General features: G+C 43.4%; 1 protein-coding gene across 2 annotated transcripts in view; it reads left to right on the top strand.

The window, feature by feature from the left end:
• The window catches only part of ASZ1 (ankyrin repeat, SAM and basic leucine zipper domain containing 1), a 108,855-nt gene that overhangs the window by 65,215 nt on the left and 30,361 nt on the right, over positions 1-13,279 (top strand). For both annotated transcript variants that reach the window (XM_073331653.1, XM_073331663.1), the window contains one exon: positions 12,864-12,975. In XM_073331653.1, the coding sequence (XP_073187754.1) occupies positions 12,864-12,975 (112 nt within the window). The remainder of the gene's footprint in view (positions 1-12,863; positions 12,976-13,279) is intronic.

Below are 13,279 nucleotides of genomic sequence, written 5' to 3'. Positions count from 1 at the left end.
AATTAGATTAGTCAGGCATGACTTTCCCTTGGTGAATCCATGCTGACTGTTCCTGATCACTTTTCTCTCTTCTAAGTGCTTCAGAATTGATTCCTTGAGGATCTGCTCCATGATTTTTCCAGGGACTGAGGTGAGGCTGACTCGCCTGCAGTTCTCCGGATCCTCCTCCTTCCCTTTTTTTAAAGATGGGCAGTAAAATAGCCTTTTTCCAGTCATCAGGGGCTTCCCGCGATCGCCATGAGTTTTCAAAGATAATGGCCAATGGCTCTGCAGTCACATCCGCCAACTCCTTTAGCACTCTCAGATGCAGTGCATCCGGCCCCATGGACTTGTGCTCGTCCAGCTTTTCTAAATAGTCCCGAACCACTTCTTTCTCCACAGAGGGCTGGTCACCTCCTCCCCATGCTATGCTGCCCAGTGCAGTAGTCTGGGAGCTGATCTTGTTCGTGAAGACAGAGGCAAAAAAAGCATTGAGTACTTTAGCTTTTTCCACATCCTCTGTCACTAGGTTGCCTCCCTCACTTAGTAAGGGTCCCACACTTTCCTTGACTTTCTTCTTGTTGCTAACATACCTGAAGAAACCCTTCTTGTTACTCTTAACATCTCTTGGTAGCTGCAACTCCAAGTGTGATTTGGCCTTCCTGATTTCACGCCTGCATGCCTGAGCAATATTTTTATACTCCTCCCTGGTCATTTGTCCAATCTTCCATTTCTGGTAAGCTTCTTTTTTGTGGTTAAGATCAGCAAGGATTTCACTGTTAAGCCAAGCTGGTTGCATGCCATATTTACTATTCTTTCTACACATCGGGATGGTTTGTCCCTGTAACCTCAATAACAATTCTTTAAAATACAGCCATCTCTTCTGGACTCCTTTCCCCCTCATGTTATTCTCCCAGGGGATCCTGCCCATCAGTTCCCGAAGGGAGTCAAAGTCTGCTTTTCTGAACTCCAGGGTCCATATTCTGCTGCTCTCCTTTCTTCCCTGTGTCAGGATCCTGAACTCAACCATCTCATGGTTACTGCCTCTCAGGTTCCCATCCACTCTTGCTTCCCCACTAATTCTTCCCAGTTTGTGAGCAGCAGGTCAAGAATAGCTCCGCCCCTAGTTGGTTCCTCCAGCACTTGCACCAGGAAACTGTCCCCTACACTTTCCAAAAACTTCCTGGATTGTCTGTGCACCACTGTATTGCTCTCCCAGCAGATATCAGGGTGATTGAAGTCTCCCATGAGAATCAGGGCCTGCGATCTAGTAACTTCCATTAGTTGCCAGAAGAAAGCCTTGTCCACCTCATCCCCCTGGTCCAGTGGTCTATAGCAGACTCCCACCATGACATCACCCTTGTTGCTCACACTTCTAAACTTGATCCAGAGACACACTCAGGTTTTTCTGCAATTTCATACCGGAGCTCTGAGCAGTCATACTGCTCTCTTACATACAATGCAACTGCCCCACCTTTTCTGCCCTGCCTGTCCTTCCTGAACAGTTTATATCTATCCATGACAGTACTCCAGTCATATGAGTTATCCCACCAAGTCTCTGTTATTCCAATCACATCATAATTCCTTGACTGTGCCAGGACTTCCAGTTCTCCCTGCTTGTTTCCCAGGCTTCTTGCATTTGTGTATAGGCACTTGAGATAACTCGCTGATCGTCCCTCTTTCTCAGTATTAGGCAGGAGCCCTCCCCTCTCGTGCTCTCCTGCTCGTACTTCCTCCCGGTATCCCACTTCCCCACTTATCTCAGGGCTTTGGTCTCCTTCCCCCAGTGAACCTAGTTTAAAGCCCTCCTCACTAGGTTAGCCAGCCTGCTTGTGAAGATGCTCTTCCCTCTCATAGTAATCCTGTGATCAACCAATACACCCAGGTCTTTCTCCTCCTCTGTTGCTTCCAACTGATAAGTTCCCAGCTTATAGCAAAAATTCTTGTTGTTAGTCCCTAATTGCTTGACTTTGCACTATTAAATTTTATCCAATTTCTGTGACTCCAGTTACAAGGTCATCCAGATTTTCTTGTATGATATTCCGGTCCTCCTCCATATTGGCAATACCTCCCACTTTGTGTCATTCACAAATTTTATTAGCCACTCTCAGTTTTTGTGCCAAGGTCAGTAATAAAAATGTTAAGTAAGATTGGTCCCAAGACCAATTCCTGAGGAACTCCACTAGTAACCTCCCTTCAGCCTGACAGTTCACCTTTCAGTATGACTTCTTGTAGTCTCCCCTTTAACCAGTTCTTAATCCACCTTTCCTCCTCCCCCCTTCCTTTTCCCCCAATTCACAGAGATACCCCTGGAAGGGACAAAATCTTTGTATGTGTCCTTGTTCACACCACCAGCTGGAAAGACTGATTGCTCCTCCATAGAGGCTGAGTGACAGTCCCTTTTAGATGTGGCCCCAGCAAGCCCATGTCTCTCCGAAGTCAGATTCCATCATGGCATAGAATTATTTGTAAATGTTCCTCTTTCCCACAGGCAAAATACACAGTAGAAGAAGCTGATGGATCCCCCTTAGTCAAGGCAGATGTCCATTTTGGCTCCCCCTCCCACTTGAATTCCACAAGGCCCTTCAGTAATCTTCCTTACATTTCCTTTTTCATGGCTGTCCTGAGCTACAAGCAGGGTGATTTCTCCAACAATTCAACCTCCATTAAATCCTCTTTATGCCTTCTTCTGATAGCAGAAAGCTGGATCTTGTACCAAGTTTGCACCTTCCTGGGAATACTGTCTAAAAAGGTCTGTTTGTGTCTGTCAGTTCCGCGGTCCATGACTCAGTCAGGCACTCGGTAAATTGCTGGGTAAAGATGTGTGGCCGCCCACTAAAGGAAAAGGGCTCACCCCTAAGTTGCTGGTGGTACTGTTGCTGTAATGTGCTTGGGGAATCCAGCTTGGCAGCTTTGATGACATTGAAGTTGGTGGCCATATCCTCCTACAGGGCTTAATACATGGCTTGTGCTGCTTTTGTTAAAAATGGAACTAAGCTGGCAACCCAAATCATATTTGAAGGTGATCAGATAGGCATTAGGAGTCACCTAGTCCCATCTTAGGCAGGGATGACATGGCAACTTGTGCAGTGTCTCTGCAACAGCTGCTCATGGAACTTTCAGTTGTTCCCTGTGGCTTTTTCAGAAACTGATGCAAATAAACTTGAGTGATTACTCATTTCATATACTGCACTTTGCTGGAGAAAAGCAATACCTACTGCTTTTTGGGTTTTGGGATTGTCTGAGTTAATTGATTCACACAAGTTCCCAGGCAAGAATATTGTTGAATGAAGGAAGGGCAGAAACAGAAATAAGTGTAATTAATGCATGCCAAGATTTTGTCATGGTGTAAACATCCGAAAGATTTTAAAAAATCAGTGCTCAGTCTAACCTCTTTTAAAGTATTAGTAGAGGAAAGAGGTTTACACCCTTCCACCAGCAAGGTTAATCAGATAAATTCGCACTGATATGAAAAGGAAGGTATTGGGGAATTGAAGCTCTGTATCGCTGGAGAAGTGACATCCATTTTTACTTCCGTAACATCTCCAGATGTTACTAGAGCTTTTTGGAAGTTTATTCATAATCTGATTATGGAATTACAGTGTTCTGTTTTAAAACATTTCTTCTGTTTTTGTGAGATTCTTCTGGTTTGAAAGAGATTAGCACAGTGGGACCCCAATCCTGATTGGGTCCTTGGGTGCTATTCCAATACACACAATACATAAAATTTAAAGAGAAATACTAGAACTGTTGATATCTCTTAACATGCAATAAACTTTTAAAGTGCAACCACTGTAAATATTCCCCCTCTAACTCCAGGGGAAGGTTAGATTCTGATATAATCACACATCTGCATGAGCCAGAGCCCTAGGCATGATCCTATAGTGCCTGTGCATTAAATCAGCTCTTTTCTTCCTACTGCTAAATCCTCCACCTTTCAAGGAAAAGCATTAGAGACCCTTTTCTAGCTATCTTCCTCTTTTTATAAGACTCTCATGCCTTTCTCCCTTTCCTAGTCTCTACTTCAGTATGCCATAATTTTCTCACCAGTTTTTGTCTGTCTATTTTTCAGTTCCCAGTTCCTCTCTGATCTCTGGATGCTCTTTAGCCTCAGATTATGCAGTCTTCTCCTTATGTGAATGTTCTGGAGAGCAGGTTTCTCTCTGCCGTATATTTTGCTTATGAAAAATAGCAGGAAAAGATGAACAATGCCATACTTTGCTGTAACTAGCATATGGTAAAAGAGTGACAAAGCTCAGTCTCTCACAATCCATTCAAACAGAATTATACAGCCTCTCTGCTATATACTTGCTTTTCAGGGTCCCTCTAGTGTTCAGTATTATGGTTAATACCTGTAGGTACTATAGGAAAAGCCCCCTCCCAAGGTTTTACATTTCTTCCTAAGAAAAGAGTTGAAACGTCTGTTGCCACCAGACAGAAGAGTGCCTTGTCACAGAACAATGTAATGCAAACAATGGTTAATTCTTGTGAAGACAAAATGTTGAATGTTAATACATTTTAAATATTACTTACCATCCTTAGTAGGAGTGGTGGCTCCTCACTCAAAACTACTTTTTATTTACTGCAATCAGAACTTGAAAGCTTCTCCTCAGAGATATTTCTCATTATATAATTGTATGATCCCTTACTGTTCGTCTCAGTGTTGGTTGGTTGTTTTATTTATTTCTGTAGTGCTCAAAAGAATACTAGGCACTCTAGACCCTGCCCTGAAGAGCTTATTGTCAGTAGACACACAGCAAAGGAGGTGGGGAGGATATAACATGAGACTTTTGCAATGTTTTCTTTTGTTTTGTATTTTAATCCTTACCTATTTTCATCCCATCTTCAGCACTTTCCATTCCTTTCCTGTTTTGAAACACTTTTTTTCTTCCAGCCCAGTCCCCAAGCCAATTCAAGAGTGATATTGACATGCTTGTGAGATACTTGAATCTATCCAGGTCAGCAGGTCCTCCTATCACCAGGTCTTCTGGGGTGTAGAAATAAAGGGTAGATTTGGGAGAGAGAATGGTCTCAGAGGACTTTTCCTGCAGCATTGCCAAGAGGTAAAAGTGTGTAGAAGAGTAGCATCAAAACACAGTTTTGGAATAACAAATAGAAATAAAGGTAAAAGACTAAAGATGTTCAGATATTTTACCATGTGTTCAACTTGTTTGATGTTAAAATATATTTGTGCACTACTGTTCTTAGAGAACCACTTGGTAAGAGTGGCGTATTCCTGGATTTTTGAATTTATATATAACTTTCGCTAGAGGGTGCTATTCAGACATTTGTTGTATAATATGCATATTCTCCAGCCCAGCATCTCCCCCAGTGCTCATACATCTGGCCTGTTACTCTCCACAGGGCCACTCACGGAGGCGTTCCAGAGTTTCAGCACTGCTTGTGTTAGCCATGCCTTCCCGCTCCTGCTTGCCACTAGGTTCTCTGCCTCTGTGGCAAGGGACAGTTGGCAGATTTAGCTGCTCCTGCTTTCATTTGCTCCCCTGTTTGTTTTTCTCCTGTTTTTAGGCAGTGGTGAGCAGATGAGCTGGATCTTTTTAATCCCTTTCTCCTCCTCCCGTGGGTAGTTAATCAACTGTTGGGTGGTTAATTCACCTGGAAGCTGCCTCTATAGAGTCTCTCTGCCAGCTTCTCTGCCTCTCTCCCAGGTATGATAGAACAGCCAAGGAAGCATGAGACCAGGTCCAAAAAAGTGCACTGTTTGCGAGGAAGCCTTCCAGGCTCAGCAGGTGGTGAATTGTGCCCTGCTTCCATCCAACCAATTGACCCTAACTCCATTAGGAATGGGTCTCCAAATTGGACAGGCATGTGGAGTCCTGTCTGCTGAGTTGCCATATCTGCAACACAGGACAATCAGAGCTGGAGCCACAGAACAGAGCAGGGAGAGGATCAAAGGACAAGGAGGATCTCATTTAGCTGGCCGAGGGGTAAGTCCCAGGGTCCAGGACTCTAAACAGAACAAGGCTGCAGGGCTACAGGTCCGTCCTCCCCCTCACCCCCCATCTTAAAATGGCTCCTAAATGCCCTGGGGAAAGAATGGGGGTTCATAAGCAGACCCTCTCCCTCCCAGTTTGAGCTGGAGGAGTTGGGCAATGAACCCCTCTCCCCTGCTCTAGGGGACTGGGACCCTGGAGGGGAGGAATCAGACAGAGAGCTCTCTGGAGATCTTCAAGCACTTTGAAAGGCAAGCTATAAAAACCTCATCAGAGCCCCAGCAGGGTTCCTGTGGACGTGAGATGGGTTACAAGAACAAAGACCAAAAAGGGGAAGAAAACAGGAAAAAAACCCAAAACTCGAAGGCACATTCCCTCTGTCGCTTCCTCTTCTCTCCCCTCCACCCCGAAAAGTTTGAGATCGTGTACAGAAAGGTTGTACAGATCCAGATCCAGCCTGAGGGCATGTGAGAGCAAGCCTCAAAGCAAATTCCTGGCCTTAAAATCCTCCCCTGAAGCTGCTGTTCCTCTGTGCTCCTCTTCTGAGGATGTGATCACAGAGGAATGGGACAAGCCTGACAAAGGCAAACATCAGTAAAATTTACCTCAGGTGCTACAGGAGCCAAAGAACTTTATTGCTCAGTGTGACACAGAGACCCCTTGGCAAAATGGTACCTGGTTCTTTGCAAACAACTCTCACCTCAGACCTGAGAAACTCACTTACACAAAACACGTCGTCTTCTTCAAGTGCTGTCCCTGTGGGTGCTCCACTTCAGGTGATGGTGAGTCCTGATGCTGTTAATTGGAGATTTTCGGTAGCTCTGCTCAGTTGGGCTGCTTGTGCTTAGAAGCTGTGTTGCGGCGCCATTGGAGTCTCAGTTAGCGCGTGCACGGCCCAAGCCCCTCAGTTCCTTCTCAACCATCCTCGTCTGAAGACGGCACTCAGGGCAGTGCGACAGCTTTTTACCCTGTAAATTGACAAAATAGAAATTTAGTTAGTTTATTGTAGTTCTTAGTACCTGTTAAAAAAAAATATATAGTTTTTCTTTCTCTGGTTCCCTGCTCCCTTGGGAGCACATTCCGTAAAAGCTTTTCTCCGTTTCCCCTCTCCCTTGGGGCACTACCCTGAACATGCCAGGTACCCCCGGGTGTAAGAGTTGCAGCTCCTGCAAAGGAGCGATTCCGCAGTCCAGCAGGCATTCTCTCTGTGTGAGATGCCTGGGAGAAACACATATACCACAGAAGCCCTACTGACTTGAAGGCATCTAACTTGTTGTAGTAATTCTTAACTTGTTCTTTTGCTATTTTAGCCTCTGATCCTACCCCATTACACTGATGGCTCACTGTGAGTTGTCCAATCACTGTTAACTTTTTTTGTGAAAACTGAAACAAAAAAAGGCATTTAGCTCTTCGGCCCTTCCTGCATTTTCTGTTCTTGTTTTTCCCTCCGTATTGAGTATTGTGCCTACCCTATTCTTGGTCTTCTTCATGCTTCTCATGTATTGATAAAATGATTTCTTGTTACCCTTTATGTCCCCAGTTGAATCTTGTTTACTACCTTCGCCTTTCTAATTTTGTCCTTATGTTGTTGTTTTTTATATTCATCCTTCATAATTTGACCTAGTTTCTACTTTTTTATGATTATGTTTTGAGTTTCAGGTAATTGAAGATCTCATGGTTAAGCCAAGGTAGTCCCTTATCATACTTCCTATCTTTCCTACACATTGGTGTAATTTGCTCTTAGCCCCTTAATAGTGTTTCTTTAAAAACCTGCCAACTCTCATAAGCTCTTTTTTCCCTTAGACTTGCTTCCCATGGGATCTTTCCTACAATCAGGTGCCTTCAGATCTTCCTCCTGAGAGTGTGGAACCACACTCCCCAGAACACATGAAAGACCACATCTGAATCCCGATCCAGGCACTCAGCTCCCTAGAGTGGTAGGGACTGTCCATTGGATTGTCTGCAAAGGTCTGCCCATATGCCTTCCATATCCCCTTGTCCTTACTAACAATGCCAACCTGGAGGGCTGAGGTACTCGTGTGGGTTTCAAACCACCCAGGGAACCTGGAGCCCAGAGGAAAAGACAAATGGCATAAACCTTTTAGAACTCAGAGTAGTCAAGCTAGCTCTTTGAAAGTTCTAGATCTTCCTGGAGGGAAATTATATTCTGTTTCAGTCAGAGAACACAACTACGGTCATGTACATAAACAACCATGGAAGGAGAAGTTGCCCAAGGCAACATGCAGAAACCATGGAAATAATGAAACAGGCAGAGCAGTCTTTCTTGTCATTCAGAACGACCCATGTAAAGGGAAATTGAACCAGAAGGTAGACTGGCTCAACCGACACTAGCTCAACACACTAGAATGGTGCCTGAATCAGGAGGTCTTCAGTTTGATTTCAAAGGACAATCTGTCTTCCTTCAGCCAATTTGTTTGTGAGCTGTGAGAACGTGAAGAGGCCAAGATAATTCATTAGGGAGACAGATGCCAAATCCTTGGGGACAGATGCCCTTTCACACAGATGGCCACCTTTTCCCTTCCTGGGGAAAGTGATTCAGAAAATAAAAAGGGAGCAGACAGAAGTCATATTGATAACTGCCTATTGGCCAAGGAGACCCTGGTTTTCTGACCTGATAGACCTGACTGTGGAACCTCTGCTACAGTGACCATGGGGACCGGAACATAATCTCCCAAGGTCTGTTTCTCCATCCAGGCCTCGGACCAGCTTCAGTTGATAGACCCAGTATTGCTAAGGCCTCCGTTTCAGTAACCAGACTATCTTCCAAAGTTATCAAGACTTTGCTAGCATCCAGAAGAGCCTCGACACTAAAGCCATACTCTTCTCTCTGGTCCAGGTTCAATGTCTTGTGCCACGAGTACTGTGTGGACCCCAGCAATCCAAGCCATTTTGAACTTTCTGCAGGAAGTCATAGACAAGGGCCTTCAATGCAGCACCGCAGCACCAAATTTGTAATCTCAGTAGCGTCCTTTTTATGGGATCTGCAGAATCCTTGATCTTCAGATTCCTCAGAGCTATCAGGCTGACCAAGCTGTTGATCAGGCTGATCTTCACAAAATGGGATCTACCACTGGTTTTGAAAGATCTAAAAGATCATTCCTTTAAGACCCTGACTTTAGTGATGGCCTTCTACTTGTCCATAAAAGCTTGTTTTCTGGTCTCTCACATCTGCTAGATGGGTATCAGAACTGGTGATATTATCTGTGCAAGAACCTTGTATATTCCACGACGCCAAGGTGGTGCTGAAAACGCCAGTTTTTTCTTCCTAAAGTAAATTTTCCCTTTCATACTTCCCAAAAAGTTGTCCTTCCTTCATTCTGTCCGAAGCTGTGACGTCTGACAGAATAGAAGTGGCATACCTTAATGCCAGGAGAGTGCTGAAAATCTACATCATGCACACACAATCCACAATGAGGTCAGGTGCCCGTTTGTGTCCTTCCAGTGTAAATGTCAAGGTCTCAAGAGTTTCTAAATCATCCACTGCTAGATGGATTAGGCTCTATATTGTTGAAGCCTACAAGGCTGAGAAATCCCTGCTCTGTAGTTTCTGTGATCCCTCTATGCAATTTAAACTTCACTGTCGCTTTGCAGATGTATTTATGTATTCAAATTATGGAGGCATCAGTTGCATCTCCATAGTTAATGCTGAGTTTAGTTTTGCACTTAGTTTTGTTCTTGATTATACATGAAAAAATAGTGTGTTCTCCCCCAAGATACAGCACTTATTCTTCAAGTAGAGGACTAGTTTTCTGAGACTTTACAGTAAATCTATTAATTTAGTTTGAGTTAAAATTATCCTGTCCGGGATGCCACCTGATGTACTGGAGTTTAGCTGAGCCTCTCCTGCTCCACCAGCCTGGATTCCCTCTCCCTGTTTTGCTGAATTAGGCTCTCCAGCCTCTTGGAACATACACACACAGGTAGGGCCACACCCAGTTACAGACAGAGACTGAAATCAGCTCTGCGTGAAAAGGCTCACCCGACACTCACATGCACACCCCTTTTGGGAAATAAACTGCAAAGTATATTGTTTTGCACTGTACAGAAAGATCTGCACAGCTCAAACTCATAAAATTTCACCCTCTTCCTCAGTGTGAAGAGAGAGATGCACAACTTCTTGGTCCCCTCCCCATCCCAGTTAGAAATTACATAAACTGGGTTTAATAATAAACAAAACAAATTGTATTAACTATAAAAGGCAGATTTTAAATGGTTAAAGAGATAGCAAACCGAACAAAGCAGGTTACTGAGCAAATAAAACAAACCACACAAACTAAGCTTGATTTACTAAAGAAACGGGTTCCAAAATGTAATTTCTCACCCTAAATGTTGAATTTAGGCAGGGTGCAGGGTTTCTGTAGCTCAGAGTTCCAGTTATTTTGTTAAAGACTGGACCCCTGTCTCAGTCTGGACTCACCCCTGCCTTTCCCTTCAGGTTGGTTTCTTTGTCCCTTCAGGTACTGTCAGTCGTATTTCTTCTTGGATAGGCAATGGAGGAGAGACCCATTTGCCCTCCTGCCCACCCTTAAATAAGATTTACATAAGGCAGGAATATTTTGTTTCCCAAACTTGACCCCCCCCCCCCTCTCCTTTTAGTGGAAAGTTACAAGAAGTCCAAGATGATGTTTAGTATCAGATGACAAGACCATCTGACCTAGTAGTGTCACAGCTGCATCCCAGGACTCCTCCCAGAAAGGAGAGAGATTAGTATCTTTACAGTCTTGTTGTTTCTTCCTAATGGCCCATCAAATCTGATGGCCTGTTGTCTGGTGGGTGTCTTCCAAATACACACCCAGTTTTAATTGTTGTTACGTAGTCCATATTCCTCACTTTAGATACAGAAATGATACATGCATACAAATTGGATAATCACATTCAGTAAATCATAACCTTTTCAATATCTCACATGACCCATCTTGCATAAAACATATCTTAGTTATGTCATATCCATATCATAAGCATATTTCCATAAATAATATGGTGTGTAACATCACCATTATTTTTTTTTATTGATCTTAATAAACATTTGTTTTTATTTATCTTAATACTTGGAATAATGCTAACTTTTCAAACTTCCCATATAGTTAAATCTCATTGAAATATTTTGCATTGGCTACTTTGAAGAATTACTTTGTGGATTAATTGTCGGGGTTTTGTAGTTTTTCTTCATAACTGAAAATTTCTCTTTCAGAGAATTTCTTGAAGACTTCTTTGTTTTTTTTCAAAATGGCTGCCATCTCCTATTGTTTTTAATGGAACTGAAGCCACAGGCTGCAACTGCACCTATTTACATACTTCTCAGTGTTGCACTTTGACTCCAGACCACATCTGCCCTGTAGTGACAACATACTTTTTTTTTTTTTTTTAACACCAGATTTTCATCTAATCGGTCACAAACACCATAATGCTTTAATCACAGTGTTATTGCATGGTGTTACTAAAGGGAAGAGTTAAGGTTGTTTGCGTGCTCTAACTACATTCCATTCTTTTACATGTTCATATTTCCTATAAGTTTAGCCTTAATTCTGAATTTCCTTGATTTATAATGGTTGCTTTTAGGATAGTTACAACATCTCTATAATGTACAGTAACTCCTCACTTAAAGTCATCCCGGTTAATGTTGTTACGTTGCTGATCAATTAGAGAACGTGCTCATTTAAAGTTGCGCAATGCTCCCTTATAACGTTTGGCAGCCGCCTGCTTTGTCCACTGCTTGCAGAAAGAGCAGCCCATTGGAGCTAGCTGGTGGGGGCTTGGAACCAGGGTGGACTGGCAGCCCCCCTAAGTTTCCTGTGTGGCAGCCGCCCATCAGGCTATCGATTGCTGGGCAGTTCAGCTGTCCCTCCCCACACTGCCCTCTGCCTCTGAGCTGCTTCCGGGAGCCTCCTGCTTGCTGTGCGGGAGGGGGGGAAGAGGGAGGGTAATATCAGGGTGCCCCCTTTCCCCTGATCCGGTACCTCATCTCCACAGAGCAGGGGGGACACATGACAAGGCTCAGAAGTGAGGGAGCTTGCTGGCAGCAGCTGCTGTCTCAGCTTCCTGATGTACTTAAAAAGGCAGTGTACTTAGAGTGGGGTCAGCGTACTTAAAGGGGCAATGCATGTCTCTCTCACACACACACACGGTGTGTGTCTCTGTCTCTCTCTGCCATGTAATCTCCCCTCCCTTCATTCCTTCTGCCTTGTAGAGTGTGAGGCTACATTAACAATGTGTTAACCCTGGAGGGCTCAGCCGAGTGCTAGTTCATCATTTAGCAGTAAGGCATTCTTTGGGAATTATCCAACCCTCTGACTTCACCACCTCAACCAAGCTTCACAATCAACATTGCTGTGTACAGTATTAAATTGTTTGTTTAAAACTTATAGTGTGTGTGTGTGCGTGCGCAGCAAAAAAAATTTCCCTGGAACCTAACCCTCCCTCCACCCCCCCCCCCCATTTACATTAATTCTTATGGAGAAATTGGATTCGCTTAACATCATTTTGCTTAAAGTAGCATTTTTTCAGGAACATAACTACAGTATTAAGCAAGGAGTTACTGTATTATACTCTAAATTGCTGATACATACAAGCAATCTTAAGTGTATCTTTTGTATCTTTTTGTCTAGGAATATAATACTGATTTTCCACTTACTGATATTTGTACTTCTGATTGCAGTACAATAGGTGCTTGACAGGATAGGTGTTAAAACTGCTCATTGGGAATATGGGCCCAATTTTTTACATCATTTCAATATGTGCTTAAAGTTAAGCATCTGCTTAAGGTCCATTGACTCTAATAGGATTTAAGATTGCATTTAAAGTTTAAGCTCATGCTCGAATGTTCTGCTAAATCTTTGCTGAGTCAAGGCCATATAGCTGATGCCTTAGCTAATGTTGAGTATTTTAACAAAAATTCCTCTTTTTTCCAAGGAAGCAAATGACTCCGCTAATGTATGCAGCTCGAGAAGGACACCCTCAGGTTGTTGCTCTTCTTGTTGCTTATGGATCACAAATAAATGCCCAGGATGAAAATGGTTATACAGTAAGCAAGCTACTTGTATATACTATATGTGATACTGAACTGTGTTTACACTTTTCACATTAGTTTGTTTTTAGTACTTTTTCCTCAGAAATACCCTTCACTCTTGTGCTCCAGCTTGCCAAATTTTTCTGGAATTAACTCCATCTGGCACCACTCACAGCTTTTTCTGAACCAGAAGAGATTGTACCTTAACATGGCACTTGCAGTAGCAGCTTTGACTTTTATTGTTTTTCTTTCCTTATCTAACCTTATCTCTCATCTATCTGTCATCCTTTGCCATTGGGGCATGAACGGGGCGGGGGCA

This window comes from Lepidochelys kempii, chromosome 1, assembly GCF_965140285.1.
Source record: "Lepidochelys kempii isolate rLepKem1 chromosome 1, rLepKem1.hap1, whole genome shotgun sequence".
NCBI lineage: Eukaryota > Metazoa > Chordata > Testudines > Cheloniidae > Lepidochelys > Lepidochelys kempii.
The sequence above is the reverse complement of the archived record's forward strand: the minus strand, read 5'-3'. Positions and strand labels throughout refer to the sequence as shown.